General features: G+C 41.0%; 1 protein-coding gene across 2 annotated transcripts in view; it reads right to left on the bottom strand.

The window, feature by feature from the left end:
- The window catches only part of znf609a (zinc finger protein 609a), a 110,145-nt gene that overhangs the window by 69,090 nt on the left and 19,672 nt on the right, over positions 1-21,383 (bottom strand). For both annotated transcript variants that reach the window (XM_053481483.1, XM_053481490.1), the window contains exon 2: positions 1,347-2,221. In XM_053481483.1, coding sequence (XP_053337458.1) covers positions 1,347-2,090 — 744 coding nt within the window. In that variant the 5' untranslated portion in view covers positions 2,091-2,221. The remainder of the gene's footprint in view (positions 1-1,346; positions 2,222-21,383) is intronic.

Genomic DNA, 21,383 nt, shown 5'->3' on the forward strand with positions numbered 1-21,383 from the left:
CTTCAGTTTTTGAACGTGGGTTTTGACAGGCAGCTGCTCTCACCTCGGTACTGTGGATCATACTGGCCTAACCTTATCCATGCAGCAACTGACATTAACAATTGTTAACACACCTTATGCTCTATTTCACAACTCATGCAATGTCTCTCGTCCAATCAGATTACTCGGCCGAAACTAAGTGCTGGATAATTACTTATACTAAGCTTTTACTCTCAGAACCGTGCTCAGTTAATCCACATAATCAAAAGTCCCAGTTTGACATTATTATCCCTCACATCCTCCATGAGATACTCGCATATCCAACAACACATTGGGAGTTTAACTAGCACGGAACAAGTAATCTATTCCGCCCCCCCAAACAACTGTCTGGCTCACAGGCAGAACATCGCAATATGCTGTTACAATACAAAAAAGCTGCAGACAATAATTACTTGTACTGCGTTCGCCTCAAGGTAAGAAAGCTCTGACGGCCCGACGACTGCATTCAGAAATTTATAAGGCACTTATAAAGAAAATTGCTTTTGGAACAAAGAAAATAATAATAATAAATCATCACATAATAAGGGATAATGTTTTTGATCGCTACAGCAGTCAGGACCTGTCTGAAACCTCTAGACATGTGACCGTTCTGTTTTTCTTACGCACTTAGACCTGACTGTATAAATTCTGCATTTTTATGAGTCAGTAAATACCAGTTAATAAATCGTTTTTAATCAGCCCACCTGTTGCGTGAATAACAGCAGGCCAATAATTATACAGGCCAATAAGTCAATTCTAGGCCATTTCAAGAATAAATCAATAATAATAATAGTAATCATTATAGTATTGTAGTGTTTCCATAAGAGAAAACTCAAGCAGGGGTCACTTTCTACAACCTGATTCTCAGAATCTGGGTCATAATCTAAGCTCATTCGCGAGACTTGGAATGTGTCAGTCTCGTAAGAGCTGATGACTGTCAAGCCATGTACACAAAATTCATCATGACTGTCTCAGCCATCAGGGGAACATACTGTAAGACATGTGCTAATGACATCTCTAAACTGGAACAGAATGAAAATCAGGAACAGAGTGTGTTAATCTTGACCCGTCTTGATACATGAAGCTTGAGTTCTACATAGGGATAAGAGCTACAGTGGAAAAATAAAAGCACATTTGAATAAGGCAACTTCAGGTTGTGCTACTGCTACTGCTTGTCTGCCAGTACACACCCCAGACAGGTCTTCATTTCATACTCGAGTTATTTAATAACAGGAATTCAAAAGCTGTATTTGTTCACCTGGCCGAGTCCTGAATAAAGAAATCGCAAGGAAAGCTTTAAATCTACAGTGAAACACCACTGTACTCACCTTTTCACTTTTCACTTTCTTCAAGTTCCTACAATCAGTGTTCTCCATCTCTTCGGGTTCACTTTTAATAGTCAAAGAAGGAACTATTCCAGCAGCATCGATGGCAATATTCCCAATTTGTTCAGCACAAGTTAGGTCCGAGTTTTGCCTTCCTTCAAACGGGGTATTGCGAGATGATCCTAAGGTTAAAACCGGAGCTGCTGCGTCCTTTTCTGTAGTCGCGTTTCCCGTTGCTACTCCTTCAGTTTTGTCCTTCTTATTTTTCCCAGTTCCTCCATCTTTGTCCTTCTTTCCACTAGGAACATTGCGGGGGGTCTTGGTGTTTTTGTCTGCACCTTTGCCAGCGCTGGATAATGCTCCCGTAGCCGCGCCCGCAGCAGGGCCCGTCCCCTCGCTCGGGGTCCGCGCCTGCGACTCTTTCTTGCCCCCATCAGGAGCTGAAGACTTACTAGCATCCTTTGAGTTTTTGTTACGCTTAGACTTAGATTTACCATCCTTGCCCTGAGCAGGAACAGGGCTTACAAATTTTATATTGTCTGGCAAAGCAGCTACTGCACTGGGGGGCGCAGCCATTCCACCCCCGTCCTTAGTGGCAGACATCTCAAGCTTGTCCTTTTCTAGATCGGCGTCGAGGTCGATGATCAGATTGCCAACTCCAATGTCCCATTCATCGCCGCTGTCGTAAGTGTCCACCGCATTCGAGTCCACACCTTTCCCGCCTGCAGTGCCACTACTTAGGGACATCTTATTGCCAACGGCCCAAGAGTGCCGGAGTGGGGTCTGATCTTCTCAGACGTCTGGGGCAGTAAGAAACGCTGTTACAGTAGACTCAGGGTTGTCTTGGTTTCCACTTCCCAATTGCCCACATTTTTGCCCTGGAAAGAAGAATATTAAAACAAATTAGTTGAATTGCTTACATTAGGGTACTTTATATAAATTCTTAACAATTAGACAGAATTTATAGCTAGGAAACAACCGGCTTACAAGGTCTAACTGAGGACAATTTTAGCATTTCAGTTCATGAGAGCAAGTAGGAAACATCTGTCATTTAGGGAAAAAGAAGTATACACGAATCTATCTCAGCACAAATGATCTGAAGTAATCACAGCCTGAAATGAACAAGAAAGTCAATGACTCACACTGCAGCATGACTACCCTGTAAAGCTAGAGTACTAACAGTGGAGAAACCCTTGTTTTCCTAGAAATACTGCAATCACTGCTTGTTATACAAGATATAATAATATTTAGCACAACAATGAAGAGAATTCCCACAATGATACTGTAGCAACAGTTGTATATGTACTTATTACACAAGACTTAAAACAGAATACCTGAAACACTCGTTTGCGCGATCGGTTATTACGAGTGAAATCACATCTTTCAGCCAGCAATATATGTGAACCTTCAAAAATATCTGACAAAAACATGTATTTAATGGCAGAAGCAGCCTGTTCGCATTGGTCTCAGCTGTTCTGAATTACAGGAAACCATCAGGGGGTCAAAGGGTAATTGACTTATGGAATTGCTTGAAATGACTCATACAGGAATAAGATTCATGCTGATCCGATTAACCGCGTCGAACGCTCCTATTTAGGGAAATCTGACACAAAGATCGTCTTTTAATTGGAAAGCCGTGGCTTGGTGTTATACACTATACTAGGCTGGAAGTTTCCCTTGTTTTCACAACTCATTTGCAATGTGGCTTGGACAATATTGGACTTTGCGTTTCATTTTTACAAAAAGGAAAACGTGTTTCATGCTAACATAGGACAGCTTAGACGTACACGTTTTTCTTTTTTTAAACATTGTTGTGAAAAAGTATTTGCCCTGATTTGTCACACAATGATTCAGATTCTTAACATTTTAATATCTTAAATAAAGATAACCAGAGCTAATACAAAATGCAGTTTTTAAATGATGATTTCATTTATTAAGGGAAAAAAAGCTGTACTTTACTTTGTTACAGCGCTGTATATACTCACAACACAAAAACAAGGTACAAAGATATTAATTGAAAAATACATTATTTTATCCATTCAAATTCTGTTATTCTTACATCTCCATGCAGTCTACTTCACATTCATAAAACAGCTCTGATCAAACCCCCTCTCCACTAGACAGCGTTTCGTTTTTAATTATGCAACATGTTTATTGGAATTGAGTGATGAAACCGACGTTGGACGAGTTCAACACTTAATCTTCTTTCGGACCCGTTATATTAATTGAGCTGTAAAGTGAAAACATCGCCTCTCCTAAGCTTGGACTTGACTGCTTTGGGCTCACTTCTCAATAAATGAAACAAACCAGACTGCTACTGAATGTTGGACAGGGAGCGATGCAAAATTATCAATATAAAATAATATCAAAATGCAATTTGGTGCCAAAATTCAATCTCAAGAAGGGAAGATTTCTTTAATCCGCTGTAGGCACGTTTAATAATGCAAAGACTTTGTAATGCAAATGACTGCTCAGTGGTGTGGGGTCTTACAGTACACGCTACCATAAAGACATGAATAACAGCCCATTCCTGATAAGTGCACTTGGCAACCTGGCGAGGGACACACCACTTTAAGACCAGCTTGTTGTTGGAGACGGGCTTTTACAATGCTTTAATAATGTACACTCAAAAACAAGGTAAAGAAAAACGAGATGGGCTTGCATGAACTTTGCTCCTGCTCAACTATCGAATTAGTGCTGGTGTCTCTGTACTGATCCATAGATTAATGAGATCATCAATAAATCCTGTTGTTAACATCACCCGAGTACCCTCAGGCAATCCTCTGAAAATCCAGAAAAATACATCTACTAGAGCGGTAAATCAATCTGATTTTTTGGGCAATGCAACCTATCGAATTCAAATTGATTCAACAGCATTAAAGCAGCCATATTTATTTCAGGTTTAAAAAACCTTCAATCTACTAGAACTATCTAATAATCACTGAAATGCTGTACTGATTGTTTAAATGTTGTGTTTTTTTTTTTTACAAATTAATAACAGTTTTTTTTTTGACCTGCCAACTTTTAGACTGCTGCAAACTCCAGTCCTAAAGGTGGCAGTATCGCATTAACCCTCCCATAAACTCAAAAGAAGAAGCAGCAATATTCTCGCTAAAACAAGAGTCTTCTTCCGAGTACTTTGTTAAAGATGGATTAAACGTTTATAAGTTTTCCTAAATCACTTTAAAATGTGAAACTTGTTCTAATTCAAATCTGGCCCATCGATTGAATTAATCAAACCCATGAAAAAAATAAGACAAACCAAATTGCACCTTTTACCAGTATAAAAGGCATTTACCACTAATTTCCTTCTGGGACTGTGGAAGCACTTGGGGTTGAAATGATGACACGGATGCCTTCATCCAACTACTCTAGACGCTTAATTCTAGAAATTCATGATTTAACTATATTTCCTTTAAATGCAAATTTGAAAACGGCTAACGTCAGAGGTGGAAATTTATTCTGCAGTAATAGAGATTGTCTAATGTTACTGTTACTACGAATCAGCTTTTTTCCGCTCGCTTCAAGTAGCAGGAGGAAGACTGACGTACACACTTCAGCACTTTTTTTTCCACAGCTCTGTCACTGGTGTGGTGCTTATTTGATAAACCGTTAAGCACTAAAGCTTAAATGATGCTGGATCAGATCTTGTCGTATCAACCAGTACACGAGAACCTTCATAGAAAGATGTCGAAGGATTTTCACAGGCTTGCTGCTACCCAAGGCTCTCTCTTTCTCTGCATCATGCTCCCTTCCAGACAGGCCTAAGGAAATGTGAAACACACTCCATTAGCACCCACAGCCTGAGGGCTGAACTGCAGTACCTCAGGAAAGAGGCCATCGTTTCATTATTGACTGTTATATTGAATCAAGGATGTGCGAGCCATGTCCTAGCTGCAGAACACAAAATATCAATGAAGTCAAATCAATGAAGACAAAAAAAAAATAATAATAAAATGTGGGGGAAAAATTACATCAAGCAATTGGTGAGGCATAAAAACGCAGGGTAATAAAAACGTGCAAGGAAGCTTGATGCAACTCTGTTTAGGATAGAGAGGGAGATGATTCATGATTAAGTAAACACATGCAAGCAACGTTACTGCTTCGAACTGATCTGCAGAATAGAAATGTCTGCTAAAAACTAAAGACCTGTTGTTCAACGGCGCGTGATCGGGAAATGAGCTCTGGATTAAAACTTGTCATAAAACTGATCATGGAAATGGATTAACAGGAACCCTTTTCACCGGGTGATTATAAACAGGGAGAAAGCAATTGAATTGTATTTTCTATGTAGGGGATTGACTCATTAGTCATTGTTAATATCAGCTCATAAATCCTCCAGTAGTTTATTGAAATAGCACTCATCAGTGCTTGGGGCAGCAACTTTCTACATAATTAAGGTCCCTAAGGTGCTTAGCTTGTAATTGACAATAACCCGTTTTTCAAAATGCATCCAGAAGACGCTCTCCGGTTTGTAACATTGTGCAGTATGTTCTGGCTGGTGCCGAAGCACTTCAAGCTATTTATACAGGGCGATTTCTCCTCGTCTGGACGTTTGTTCTGCAGAACAAAAAAAAAAAAATTATAACCTACCTACTTTGCAGTCACAGATCAATGCACCGCTCACAAACACACACCCTCTCAGCCCTGACTACAGCAACATTTCAATAGATCTGGAACAGGTCGTCCTCTTCATTACAGACCCACGCAAACGCCATCTGCTCGGTGTGCAGCTACTGGTGCCCTTCCAGGAGCTGTAAATAACGGCTCCAAACTAATTTAGCTCTCAGAGCCACATGCCAGCGAGCGCTGGGAGAGCGCACAGAGGAGAGGCGGCAAAGAAGCTGCTCGGCAAACTGCTTTACTTTACTCTTCTTCCCCAGCCCCTCGTGACCCGACGTGAGTCTAATTAACGCGGGCGTCCACAGCGGACGACGCTGACGCCTGAACGAAAACATGGGCAAAAAAAAATAATTTTTTTCCTTTTAAAAAAAAGAAGAAAAAAAAAAAGAAAAAAGAAAAATCAGCATTAGCAAACAGAGATGAAAGAACCATCATCACAGCCTGTTTAGCTGGCTTAATCTGTGTGCTATAATTATTTACGCAAAAAGGAATAAAAATGAAAGAGATGACAAATGATACAGGTCGAGAAAGTGAAATCAACTTGTTAGGTTAAAAACCTGACTGCGAAGGCTTTTCTGCATTCAATGTCTGTGCAGCTGGCTTTTATACTCAACACCCCCCTTCACTGTGATGTAACTGGCGCTCAGTAATGAAGAGCAGGTTACATAGCCTGCTGATAGACAGAGGAAGTGACGGTCATTCCTGTGTGAATCATTTCTCACTGAAGGGAAGGTTGCTTAAGGAACATCATCCCTCTGGTTAGGTTATTACACACTGCCACTCTGGTTTCCCCTCATTCACAGTGCTTTTCACTCGCTTTTGATTTGCATCGTGGACAGAGACGCGAGAGCAGTCATAAGTGACCATGAGGGATTTACTTCAGACTCTGGCACCCGTAGCACAGACGGCCTTTCACCTCAATGTTACCTCCAGGCTGATTTATACTTCTGTGTCAAGTTTAATCAGAGCCAATGCTGTAGGCTGCGCAATTGGCCTACGGTGCTGTGAGCAGGTAGAGCACTGGTGTGTTTGTGTAGCACTGCAATTACATCGCCAAACCGCTAGTAAATCCACAGAAGCATGCAGAAGCAGCCAGTTGTTGTGGTCTGTGACACGTAGTTACGATTCTGGGGAGGTGCATGTCAGGCTCTTCCGCAAGGCGCGCTGTAGAGTACGTGACTACGTGAGACCTACGGTAGACTTGGCACAGGAGCATTGGCGTGTAGCGCTACCATGGTCTCAAGATAAAGAGTTGTGGCTAAAATATCGACTACTAGTGAAGGATTTGCACACACCCTCGAACAGGCAGGGTTTTCCCCCACTGTAGTAGTAGTAAATAGAAATATCATGAAATATGCATGATCTGAGCAGCATGGGGCACTGGTGGCTTATTGGTAGACTTTTCGCCTGAAATGAGAAAGGCCCGGGTTCGACTCCCACCCGATGCCCAAACCCAGGCGGTCCCAAACCTGAACAGAGTGGGGGAGTTGTCTCTCGCTGTAATGCGGATCAGACAATCCACTGTTGCGACCCCACGACAGGAACAGCCGATAGAACGTAGTCATCATTACAATTCGTAACATAAGAAGCAGACATTTTTTTGTTTTGATGTTCGAGACGATCTGTCTGACGTATAGTACAAGATGAAACCAGGGTTAAGGTTCTTTAATCTAAGTGAAAATGAAAGCTTGCTCGGAATCAAAGTCACAAGTCAAAACAAACAATCGGCTGTCGCTCTGCCACTTGCTAACGTGACCACAGGGGTTCTCATGGCATCAGTCGCAGCGGTCTTGTTCTATTCATGGCGCTCGTCAACCTGAGGGCGCTGGGCCTGCATTCTAAAACTGATGAGACTAAGACTGAAGTGTGAGAAAGCACAACCAGCATCCTGATTTGCAGCGATCACCCATTTTAAACAGAAGCAGTCTGCATGAGGAGACGTTCGATCAGGACAACAACAGACGTGAAGAAGCAGATGTGCAGGGGCCGGGACAGGATGGGACGGGCCGGGCTGTCACACTACGACGAGAAGAACGGAAACGCTAGCTTACTTGAGCTGACCTGCTGCGCTTCGCTCCTCACTAATAGCAGAGTAAGATTTTTGACAAATAAATAACGGGCTTCTGTGCACAGCATTTTCTTCAGACAATAGCAGCCATCATGAAGTTGGAAAGCTCCATCTTACCATACAAACAACACATTTTTTCCCCCCGATGGTGCAACTCAAAGGATTTTGATTCCTACATTGTGTGCTTCAATACCAAAAATATATATATAAATAAATAAAATTATTATTATTTGTAGCATCCGTGCAGCCTGCATGCACAAACGTGGAAGAACATTAGGCACGGGGATACGTACGAGCATTAATCTCTGTTTTTCTGTCGATTTGGCTCAGCAGGAGGACGAGCGCTGGTTCCATAATCACCAGCAGTGTTTTGCGAGCATGCCGCCGCTTATCTGATCGTGAACAGCTACTAAACAGCACAACCACCCCCACTGGGAATTCTTAGACTAGCACTGATGAGGAGACTGTGACTAATCTACTGTTATAAGACACGCCTTAATCACGGCAATCTGCTGTTGATTTTCCTGGGTAGATCTGCTGCGAGATAACATACACATATTATGCAAATGAGTTTAGATTCTAGGGTTCGAACTGAACAGGCCTCTGCTTCACTACGGCTTGGCTGGCACATAGGAGGGGGAGTCAAATTTTATCCGCACTCCGTTCGTATTGAAACTTCTTTCAGCCGCACTGTCTTATCAGCACTATCTGTCATTGCTGTGCAGGTGTAGACGTGTTACATCAGTTTAATTGTAACTGCGGTTCGAGGAGAAATAGATGCCTTACAAGAGCAGCATGCAGTGATTCTTTTTTTTGGGGGGGGGTGGGGGTCTGCAGGTGCACCTGGTGCCGAGCAAAAACAGAAGTTTATGGATATCTGCAAACAAAATCTCGACTGATGCTCTAAGGAAGGTAGGTGAAAGTTTCTTAAAAAGAATCATTACTGGTGATGAGACACGGATTCATCACTACAAGTATGAGAGTAAATGAAGCAGTATGGAACGGAAACATTCTCAATCGCAAACCAAGGAAAAGTTTAAAAGTCAACTATCGGCTGGAAAGGTTTTCTGGGATCCCTCCAGCCTCCAACATTATCAAAAGCACAAAGGTTCAACAATCATCAGTGCTCATTACAGTGAGATGCTTATTGAAGAGCTGAAGCCCAAAGTCTATTAATTTAAATAAATTCTACAGCTAGAGAGCAGATCATTTTTTGGCTTACGTACAGACTGGTTACATGAGATTCATAATCCTAAAGATGGTCCTGTGATTAGTTTTTGACACACATTCAAAATTTGGCCACACTGTAGCTCAACGGCTTGAAATCTTGCCTCGGTTCATGTGAGAGGTTTGCATGTTCTCATTGTGCTTGGTGAGTTTTCTTAGAGTACTTTGGTTTCCTACAAAGTCCAAAGACATGTACTGTAGTGTAGCCTGATTATCGCTCCCAGTTTGCCGGTTGCGTACATGTGCGTGACTGTTTCTGCGTCTCCAAAGTCGGGCTCCTCGTCGGCGTATATTCACCCTTCAGAGCTATGAGTGCTGACGTGAAGTAACACGTCACTGCAGCCAACCATTGTTCATCTGTGATCGAACAGATGAACAATGGTTGCTAAAACTTTAACCTGTTTGATGTAAGCATGGTTTGTTTGAACCAAAATCCTTATTTAGAGTCAATAAGTTTGAAATCTAAAACATTTTTATTTGGATTTCAGCATTGTCAGCCATTTAAACTTCATTAGGCGCATCGTAGCTGTTGCATCTACTGCAGATTGACCCGGCCTACCGGGAATGCCAAGGTTGAAGAGAGCTGATTGTGCCAGGTTATTTGGTTCTCTCTAAAAGAATTTTCAGTTTTTCAAATTGTGTTAATTCTAAGGAAACACTATAAAAGAATAAATAAGTTTCTTTAAAACTTGAGATCTGCAGGTACACGTCATATTTGGTTTATAGCACCGAGAATCATCTGCATGTTCATATAAAACTTAGTTCTGTTCGACTTCACGCTTCTAAAACGGTACAGCATATCACGTTACGGTTCCAGTATGTGGCGTCACCCCTGAGAGGTCGCGTTCCCTTTTGAGTCTGGTTCCTCTCAAGGTTTCTTCCCTATTCTTCACCTCTGCTGTATGCCAGTGCCTATTGTTCAAAGTGGTACACAAATAGCACTGAATTAAAGTTTAATTCATCTGATCTGACAAAAATGGGAAACTCCATGTTACCAGATTCCTCTTTTGTCACAGACGAACGAAAAAAATGAATGCAATAAAATAAAAAAACTTCCGAAATAGGCGTTCTTTGGCCGGACTGAATTCTGAACATGACGGTGAAATGTTAACAGTTATTTTTATATATTTCTGCAACCGTAATTGCAGTCACGATCGCTATAAATGATACCAAAATAGGAAATTCATGTCTTTTCTATAAGACATACCAGAGAGTCTGCGGACGCTTTGCTCAACACTTAGTATCAAGTGATAACTTTGTTTTAACGCAGTTTCTCATCTCAACACCAGAATTAGACTGCAAATGTGACATTTATTTTCTTAACTGATTGTCCAACATGTTATCAATGAACAACCAATTAATCACTAAAAATCACACTGATAACCAATAAACAGATTTCACCTTCGAGTTTAAGCTTTATGTTATAGCGGCACAATCAAACACTGATTAATTTGTGGTGGTCCACCACAGCATCAACACTCACTGCCATATACAAATTTTCATTTTATTGATTTATTTAAAACTGGTAAAATCCTATTTAATTGTCAGTGTATAGCCGGTTACAGCATTACCCGGGAATCGTACTCGCGATCTCCGGATGATAGGGCGAGAACTTTACCGCTGCGCCACTCGGAGGCCAGCTAATACATTTTTAATCGTTAAATTCCTACTGATTGTTAGCATCTCTACCCATAATGATTCAAAATTATCCAGTCTGTACGTCAGGCAATTAATCAAAAAAATTTTTTTACACACCGATTTGCAGGAAGGGTTTAACATAACACTCTCACTTTAACAACGTCTCTTGAGGTTGTGTAGCAACAAGCAGCAGAAATAGCTGAAATATCCCTGAAAACCCTTATGAAAGACACAATTAGAGACAACTTGCTACTTAAAATGAATTTTCAGACAACTTGCAAAGGGAGAAAAAAAAAAAGGTACCTCGTCTAGACTTCAGAGTGGCTAATGGCCACCGTGAGACTCTTTCAGAAACTGAAAAATAGCAACTCTCTCAGGCCCTTAATTATAGAAGCAGAACTTTTCTAACAAGCTATTTCTAAGATGCAGCGTGGTGGTGGTGAGCGGTTCGTTGCTCTATATGGAGAGCCACACGAGGCTCACTTGGGTAATTGGATTGTGTGCTTGAGCTGTTGACTGAAATAGAAATGCACTGGGAGGTCCAAGTGATTGGAATCAAGAAGGAGTCAGCAAGGCTCCATCTCAGCAAAATGTCAGGGGCACGGGGCACTCAAGGAGGGGTGAAGAAAAAAGAAAAAGAAAAAAAAAAAAGGAAGCGTGAATGTCGGGCACATGCGTGTGTGCATCCTGCTTGTACCTGCTTCCTTGCTGTGGGCGAGATTCGTGAACATGCAATCAGAAAGCCCAAGGAAGCCCAGAAGTGAAAGTGCCTTTGATATTGTCCTTGTGCCTACAGATAAGAACCAGAGAGGCAGAAATGAAACATTTCCTACTTCTTTCATCTCAATTCCCATGATGCACATCTGAATAAAGCAGGCTGGCAACTCAAGTCATATTTAACTCTGCCCAGTGAGCTGCACAGAGAGGCAGAAAGGCGAATGAAAGGCGTTGGAAGGCAAGATGACAGTCTCCACAGGACACAAATTTCTCTGAGAGGAAGCTAGATAGGGGGCAGAAGCTTTTATAGCTTTTCATGTCACAGATCATTTCCAGCCTATTCATAGAAAGTGACGAAATCGCTCTTTCAGGCACCTATAGAACGAGGCTGCACTTACACAAGGCAAACAAGCTCCTAGATTTATCCTGCAGACTTGCAGTAAGAGCAACCACCACCCCCCCCGCCCCCCCACCACCAACCCCACCAACCCCACCAACCCCCCATAACCTTTATCGATTCTGGTAATGCTTTGAGAAAATATGATGCGCAATAATGTAGGTTTAACCATGCATGCGTCTCAGTGCGTTTATTAAATGCAACTCTGGAGTCTCATTTTTATTTTCTGAACCCTACTCCATGACGTTAACGTTCTAAAAAAGCAGGCTGAAGACATTTTACAAAATGCCCTCAGCAAACAATGTAATATTTCACAGAGACTAAAAACAAATGGCAAAAATGTGTAAAATGACAAGTACAAGTGTTCACTACTAAACTCTGGATTCAGAAGAGGCGTGATGTTTCACACCACGGCGTCGCCACCTAGAATGAAGTGTAACACATAACACACTTAAATATCAAGCACACTGTTGCAATCAAACCAATAATGCAGGGTAAACCAAGGTCCTGAGGTGCTTTTGCTAGCCGTGACCTCCAGCTGTGGTCCCACACCTCACTGTCTCCAAGATTCACTGCCATCTCCCCAGTGATGTGGTGCTTAACTGCGCTAAAAACATGCAGCCTTTTAAAGTTCTGACTTCCTGCTCCAGGACTGGCCCGGTTGACATCTAACCAATTACAGATGAGCCCAAACTCTTGTAACCAATCATAATGAAGAAGGTAGAATTTGTTGGGGAGATAAGACTTTTTATTTACCTCTTACTATGTCTGTTAACGTTACATGAGCTCAGTGATGTGAATTGTGCTTTAAACCACTTGAATATTGTGATGTGATAAAAAAAAATAAAGACTTGCAATGCTGATCAGTCTAAGGGACCATGTATGGCGGGTTTTCTCCTATAGGCCTAAGACCTTTAGATAAAGCTGACTGGTGCTCCCAAATTGCTCATAGTCTGAGATTGTGTTTTGACTGGCACCATGGTCATGGTGTCCATGGTGTACCCGCATACTGCCCCGAGTCCCCTGGAATAGGCCTCCCATGACCCTGTATAGGATAAGAGGTTTTGATAATAAAAGTGTAAGTGGGATAAAATTAGAGAAATGGGAACAAATGTTTTATTGTGATGGGCTTTAAAGCGCCTAAAGATACAATAAAAAAGCGTTTATGTAACAACCTCATTTCCCCTCTCATCTGTTCCTACCACTCAGCATCACCAGGAGTGTGATTATTATACTGTTATATTATTATAATAATATAATACTATTATATCTGTCATCATCTGCATCTGTTTCTCAAGTTAGATGGGTTTTATGCTTGAATGATTCTTAGGTCATAGTGTTATTAACAAACAAAAACAGTCCTCTGAAACTAGTCAGGTTCAGGGCCTGGACTGAAAATGAGATACAAAAACTTGTCAAAAATGAGAGCCAAAAAAAATTCTTCAGGAAGCCTGGAGAACTATTTTTCAAGACTGCATTAAAAATACAAGAAGATAAAACTAAACTCTCAGGGCAGACTGCCCAGAGTCCTGCATAACAGAAGTGTGAAAACAACCTGGACTACTGTGCCCTTTTCTGCCCTCATACATATTTACTCCGTCTCTAAACAACCAAAAATGGATTGCACAATAGACTTGTCATTTGATGCCAACGGGGCGAATTTCCAGACTTGTCTTTTATCTCTTGAGGACATCATTTGTGCAATGAGTTCTGCACTGATTTCTTCTTCTATTTAAAAGTGCACCGGGACTGGGATCCTGGGGCTTAAAAAACATGGCCCTGACAGCAGGAAGTTCCTTCCTCCCATGTGATATATATAGCTTATGGGACACAGACAGATTAGACATGCGAAGTAACCATCAGTAAACCTCCATCAGTGTTCTACTTCCAAGAAATAAAATGAGTCTTTTCAGTCGGTCAGGAACTACCTGTACCATTTTGACAACATCTTCAGTAGTTGTTGATTGATGTGGCAAGAAGCTAAACTGTCTCAGCTATAACAAACCACAACTGACACTAATCAGGTACTTTGGGTTTGCAAAAAAAAGACAATGGTCAATTCATCTTGGTCAGGAGGGTTTAAATGACATGAAAATAAATAGGATCGTTAGGAAATATCAAACTATTTCCCTTTGCCACATGGCAATAAGGATTAGAAAAAGAGTGTGTGTTCATGAAGAGCATGTATTCATCAAGAGAAGAAAAATCACTCATAACTGAGAGGAAAGCGATTTTAATCCTGCTCTTACACAAAACTTATCGTTATGTCTGATCTTAGGAGTGCTCATCACTTCACTAATGAATCAGGAGAGCTTTGAGAGGTGTACTAATCAAAACGAAGACAGCCTGAATGGTAATAAGGTGTCACTACAGGCGCGGTGGTAGTCCAGTGGTTAGGATACTGGACTACTAATAGAAAGGTTGGGAGTTCAAATCCAAGCACTGCCTGACATTACCGCTTATCTGCTTAGCTCAATAATGTCGCTCTGGATGAGGGCGTCCGCCAAATGCCGTAAATGTTAGATGTAGTTACACGATAAACGATACATCGACTGCTTAATAGAGAAAAAGAAACTGAAACTTATGAGAAGGATTTAAGAGGGGATGATTAGGAACCATAATGAGACAATCACTGCATTATTCAAGCCCAATTCACACCTGGCATTAACGTGAGCACTGGGTGATTAGAGCGGGCAGGACTAAGTACAGGTGTGAACAATGCATCTCCGATCTCACAAACCACATTCATTAGTGGCCTGGGACACAATATGGCAACAACAACAACAACACAAATGTGAAAAACTAACTCACTGGCAAGTCATTACCAGAGTTAGAAAACGTAATCCTGTGAAACTGTGGAAATCATGCTAAACAGCAGAGGCTTTAGTGGATGAAGACGAAAGGAGTTGCTTTTCATAGTTCTGTTTGTCGTAATTTAATTACAGACACAATCAAACAGTGCATAAAAGGTGTGTAAATGAGAGATACAGGATTTGAAGGCGATTTCCGTGTGAAAAGATATGCAGCGGAAAACTGATGCAATAAAAACGCAAGACGGGTTTTTTTTTCCGAAATGTGATCACACAGTCATAATGCGACTAGTGCTTGTGATCTGATCACCCACAGCGCATGGTAACGTCAGGTGTGAGGCTCGTCAGGCTCTCAGACGGATTTCTTTCACTGGCACTCATTATGCAGTACTGCACCACACCAACCCACTGCCGTCATGCAGGTGGTCGACATGCCAGGGATAATCGAAAGTAACTGATGGACCACGAAATTAAACGACCATTAAAGAAAAAAATTATGTATGTGAGAATATCATGAGATCAAGAGAACGAGTAGAGGTAACAGAGGACAAACGCAAAGGCACCCACATGGGTTAAGAATAAATAAAAAACATAACACAAAGGCACAATTCTTTAAATATGATGGTAAAAGTATGTTACTTAAAACTTTTCAGCATTTTGCTAAAACTTTGGAAAGATCTGTGTTTTTGTACATTTTTCATATAAATGTAGACACTCATGCAACAAAATCTAGTGGAAAAAACTGGAGGTCATCAGAACAGGGAAAAGGAAATAAACCCAAAATTTATCAGATCTTCAACAAGCATGTGACAGCGTGATGGTGAGGTGACTACATACGCTTAACCAGAAAGTGCTTCTCAGAATTAAATCTCGCCAACATAATCCAGACGCGTTCGATTCCCGGGCGAGTCACTCGGGGGAGAGAAGGCACACCCATACTCTTACAATCGTAGCGACACTAGCATGTAGGAGGAACACTGCTTTCCTCCCAGTATGTCACGCCCTCACCTATGAAGCAGTTTAAAAATATGCAGTCAGCTGGCGTCACTTTTCTCAGAGGAAACATGTGATGTGCTCGACATCGTGTTAATGTGGGAGTGCACTAGCAGAGAGACTGATGGGAATCACCGCCTAAATTACAAGAAAAAAAAATGTTGGTTTCAGGTCTTTTTATTTTACAATACTTTCTTTCCCTGTTTGAGAAAGGAAATATACATCACTCATGCATGTTAGCTGCTTATCATGTCGCTAACAAAACCCAAACACGGAGGTGTCCGGTTTCCCGTAACATCTGTCGAACACGCCAAATGAGAAATGATGTAATCCCGAGTGTGGAATCGCAGCTTAAGAATAAAATGCAGAATCTTTTCCAACCTTTTCAGTCCATATCTCTGTAGTGATATTTCAACCCATTAGATCAGTCCTCGGGGACACGCTGCAGTTTATTTTGGCCCTTTTTTTATCTGAATGTGCTGTGTTCTGGATCAGTGCAGGAAGCACAAGGCGTTTATCAGGTTGAGAAAGCTGTGGTCTTCCATTTAGATCACATATGCATATATACACACACACATTATATATATATATATATATATATATATATAACAACGGTTTTGCAAAGCTTGTTAAAAAAATACAAATGAACAGCATTAATAAAGAAAATCACCCAGCACTAGTTAAATCTAGACTGTATTCACTCTGATGACACACACACACACAAATGGCTTGAATTCTAATATGGGTACCATTACACCCCTAGTTGTAACTGTGCAATACTTCATTTATAATTAACTCTGCAAATAAAAGAAAATAAGACAACACGATGATTGACCAGGGACGGCTTTATGAGAATTGCATCATCCAGTAGTTTTAATGAAAGCTGAAGATGTTTTCTCCCCCAGTCGGTTCTGATCGAGACGCAGCTGAGTAATAACGTATTTAAGAGGACTTCAGGCCAGAGACTTTTAGTTGTGTGCATGTTTAAACAAATAATGTTTTATGTTATTCTTGCATTTATGTCCTTCATACTTTTTACTTTCTACCGGGTTTGTATTTCGACCAACAGATGTTTCTCACATTTTTCCTAGAGAAGGTCACGGCTGGCTCAGTGTTACGTTATTACTTTTAATTACAACCGCTCCTGTTCACCATAATCATATGATCACTGCTTACCAAAAAAGAACAAATCCTAGAAATCTTATGAGCATCAGAAGAAAAGCGAGAGAAAAAACAAAACCACAAAAAAAATCCAGCTCTGCCAAGAATTTTAGCCAACGTACAGACAATTAAAACCCAATCACCATCCTAACCATAGCTAGAATTTGCTCAAGTCAGTCAGCCAACAAACTTGATACTCAGAGAGCACATAAACCCAGAGTCACAGCTTTTTTCTACAGCTTCTGCGTTTTACAACAGAACAACTCAATACGCTTGGAGAAGAGCATATGGGACATAAAAGATTAACTTACTGGAAATATAACGAGTGTGTTTTCAGCTCGATTGTACAGTTTTAAACACCTTGCCAACAACAGCAGCAGCGGCGGCGATCACGACGATGACTGCAGCGGTCACAGATGTAAGGTTTTACTGGGTGGTTATGTATTAAAAGCTGACTTAACGTTGACTGATTTCAACAAGTTTGAAAGTTTGTCTGTGACTAATAATTCAAATGGACTAAACATCACTCTTACAAGTGAGAAATAACAGAAGACGGACTGGAATATTATAGTGGGGGGGGGGGGGGCGGTGTTGAGCGACAGGGTCGGTGAGAGGGTTTTGTTAACAGTTGTAATTATATTTAACCTCGCGAAACGGTCAAGAGTTACTTCCTGTTCTCGCTTATATTATAGCCGTGATAAATAATTTCCTCACCATTCTCTCTCTCAAGCTCTCAACTTCATGTACTATTACTCTATTAGTTAGAGATGTACACGTTGCAATCTTCATAGTCGATTTTTTCAATTTTTCAAACCTGCCCTGAGGATTTTCTTTTTTTTTCTTCTTTTCTTCCTAAAAACGATAATTGCCAGCATGCAAAAACAAAAAGTCAGTCCAATGTTTACAATAAAACACTGACTATTTGTGCTGCACAATTAATCGCATAAAAATAATATTGCAGTATGGACCTGTGTAATTATTTAATCACAAAATGCTGTATTTTATTACAGGTAATATATGCATAATATTTTTTAATAATTTAATGTTTTATTATCTTAAAAAATACTTTTTGAGGTGATGAATATTGGCAAACATCATCTTCGAGAGATTTGTGCCGTTATTTGCTGTTAGCCTGGATAAATATGATTGAATACAAAATGGTGCAGCCCTGTTGCCTATTAAACTCCTCTAACATTCTCTCCACACCTGCACAAGGTTACAGGACTTTCTCCTGGCAGGTTACTGCTCAGAGCAGTTTTTTTGGTACAAATAAAACCTAACTGAAAATGAAAATCCAACAGGAAGTCTAAAGGTTGTCCCCACAAGCTTCTCCTGAGACAAGCTCTTTAACTGTCTACACACATGCACCATTAGGGGCGGGGATACAGCCGAGATGCACTGCAACTGATACGAGAGCCCTTTCCACCGAGAGAACGACTAGAGACGGCTGGAGCGGAATTCGAACTCCCGATGTTCAGGTGGCAGATTGACGGTGTTCCTGTCGCCCGCTCGATCAGCACGGAATCGGTCCTATCCGAGGCTGATCAGTCATGGCCAATTAAGCTGAAAACCACCCGATTCCAGCCACGGCCCGATCGATCGGTAGTCTTAAAGTCTACCTGGAGCATTTGCCCACTTGCCTGTGTATGAGCCATTACTATAAAAACATTAACAATTCAAAACAAAGTTTAATGTACTCTTCACACACATACTTGCACATATTCATGCACTCAGTCGTGCTTCCTTCTGTACGTATTAACAAATTTTTTTTTTTAGATAAGCTTTAACAAGTCTTCTTATAACTTGCCCTTCAAAACCTGAGGCTCTTGCATCACTGAACAGTTTCACGGCACAGATGATTTATCAATTAAACTCTTAACTCAAGTCAAGAGCCACTGACCCTCAGCCCTTCTGGGACCAGTTTCATCCTGTGACCGCTTTCAAACGAACACGAGTTCATAAGCCGTCAGTAAAATAAAACCGCGCCCATCCCCCCACACACCAGATGTTACTGCAGGGAAGACACGGAGCGCTGATCGAGCGGGAAAAGACAGACATTTCCTAGACCGGTCACACCCAGAAGAAAAGAGAGAGCAGGAGATAGAGAGAGAGAGAGAGAGAGAAAGTGAGAGAGAGAGAGAGAGATAGGCAGAGAAGCGGAGAGAGAATCGGAGCATGAGAGAGACGAGAAGTGTATTCAAATGCGGTTGCTGGTAAAATTTGCGAAACTCACGACGACGACCACAAACAAAAATCAAAACCACTAGCTCCTGTTTTGACTGGGACGGAGCATTATTAATGGAGTCGCCCATAATTAGGAGATGAACAGCAGAAGCCCTGAACAGGCTTAGATTAAAGCTTTGTGTCAGTGTGGGAAAGCCAGGGCTGCTCCTGACTAAGACACGTCTCAGGCTTGAACCATGATGTCTCTCTGCCGCAAGTGTCTTTTTTTTTTATTTTATTTTTTTACTTTTTTTTTGTTATAAAGTATTGCCTTTAATTATGGAACAGTGAATCACTTGTCCTTTCTGATAAGTACCTGGGATGGGAATGGGATCCATTCAGTTAGATGTTTATTAATTAGTTATTTTTTTTACATTTAAAACAGACATTTATAACAGAGATGCACCGGTCGATCAACCAGTGACCGAAATTGGCTATTTTTAATCTCGATCAGTCATGACCGATCTACTTGAACGTCACTGATTCTGTGCCGAGTGCACGAGCTTCTGTGTAATGCAACAGAAACCCATTTTTATGCACTACGTTATCACAAGTTGTACAGGTTAAAAATCTTTAGATCAGGGTTTTTCTCTCCAAATTCTAAAAACCAAAAACGTGACTTGGTTCTAGCAGCTATTAATGGTTACGGTTTTCTTTCATTAACAACGGTAAGTAAGATTAGTACGAGGCATCCCTGACAATGATATACAGCCAGGCCGAGTGTCAGTGCCACCGTGTTAAAGAGAACCTTCAAGACATTCGTAGACGTGGGAAGAAAAAAAGATTTTAAAAAATAGTCGCAGCATAATTAATTAGAAAATACCTCCACATACTTTCATCATACTGAATATACAGGAAATGTCAAAAAGTCAGGCTGATGAATTGGAAATGGAACAAAAACTAAACCATCCATTGAGAGAACTGATAGTCTGCACTACCACAGAGACAGCGTTCTAAGTCTGTTCATGTGTCGGCGTAAGATTCTTCCAGGCCTGGCATTTTATCCTCTCTACACCTCGGTCAAATAAAGTAAGAGCTTGCGTCATACAGTCGAGTGTTACGTGCAGCTCCGTTTATGTTACCAGCGGTGACCTGTCTCTACTCCATGCAGTGTCTGGTTATAATCACTGCAGGCCAAGCTTTAACTCTTCACACCCCAGATAACACCCTCTTCTATCCTGATAAAGCGCTCCACTGCTTTATTCACAATAGGTGTGTTTACTTGGACCATATTATTTGATTAATAATGGGAAATACAGACCCATCAGAACAAAAATGCATCATGTAAGACCTTACTCGGAACAGTTTCACCCAATCCGGCTGACAGGAATGAGAAAACTGGTGTGTAAACTCTTAGTAATCTCTTCCACGGGTCAATTTTAGCCGGTGTAAACACTTGATCTGGTCGTTTCTCTCTTGTTGGAATGAATATATTATTTTTGTGACCCATGTAAGAGTAAACTGAAATGACATCCTGGGGTCCAGTGGTCAATAAACACTCTCCCAACAGTCTTTATTTTTCAACCACCAGATCTCTGGCTGAGAAGGGAACACTGATTGGCTCATCCTTTCACACACAGCATAGCATCCAACCGATCAGAGATGAGACCGAGTTCTTGTAACCAATCATAACAGAGAAGGTTGCTTGACCTGACCTCAAAGCAGGAGAAAAATAAAATCATCTCCTGCTGTGTTTCCTCCAGATTAAACGCTTCTGTTATATTCAGGAGAAATGCTTTGAGCATGTAAAAACACATCTTATCAGATCAGCGTCAAGGCAAACACTTACACTGGAAGCTTTATTCTGTATGATTGGAATAGGATTGAAGAAATACTGAAGAAATCCTGTAGCTAATCAGTAAACATGGACTCGAAAAGGATGAGTAAAAATCCAGCAGCGTTTCTGTGAAAACTCACAAAATACTTGTAAATTCTTGCCTTATCACCAAAACCTTTTACGCTCACACTTACACGAATGTCTCGAAAGCCTCTTCTAGTCTGGAAAGGAAATAGCGTGAACACTACAATGGAGCAATGTAGTAAAAGTTCATTAACACAATTAACAGGAACAGGGGAAAAAAAAAAAAAAAGAAAAGAAAATGTTCACAAGCTGACAGGAGTTTCAGATACACAAGGCTCTTTGTATTCCTAATTATCTTTTAGATTATCAGTCATGTCACAAA

This window comes from Clarias gariepinus, chromosome 2 (assembly GCF_024256425.1).
Source record: "Clarias gariepinus isolate MV-2021 ecotype Netherlands chromosome 2, CGAR_prim_01v2, whole genome shotgun sequence".
Taxonomy (NCBI): Eukaryota; Metazoa; Chordata; class Actinopteri; order Siluriformes; family Clariidae; genus Clarias; species Clarias gariepinus.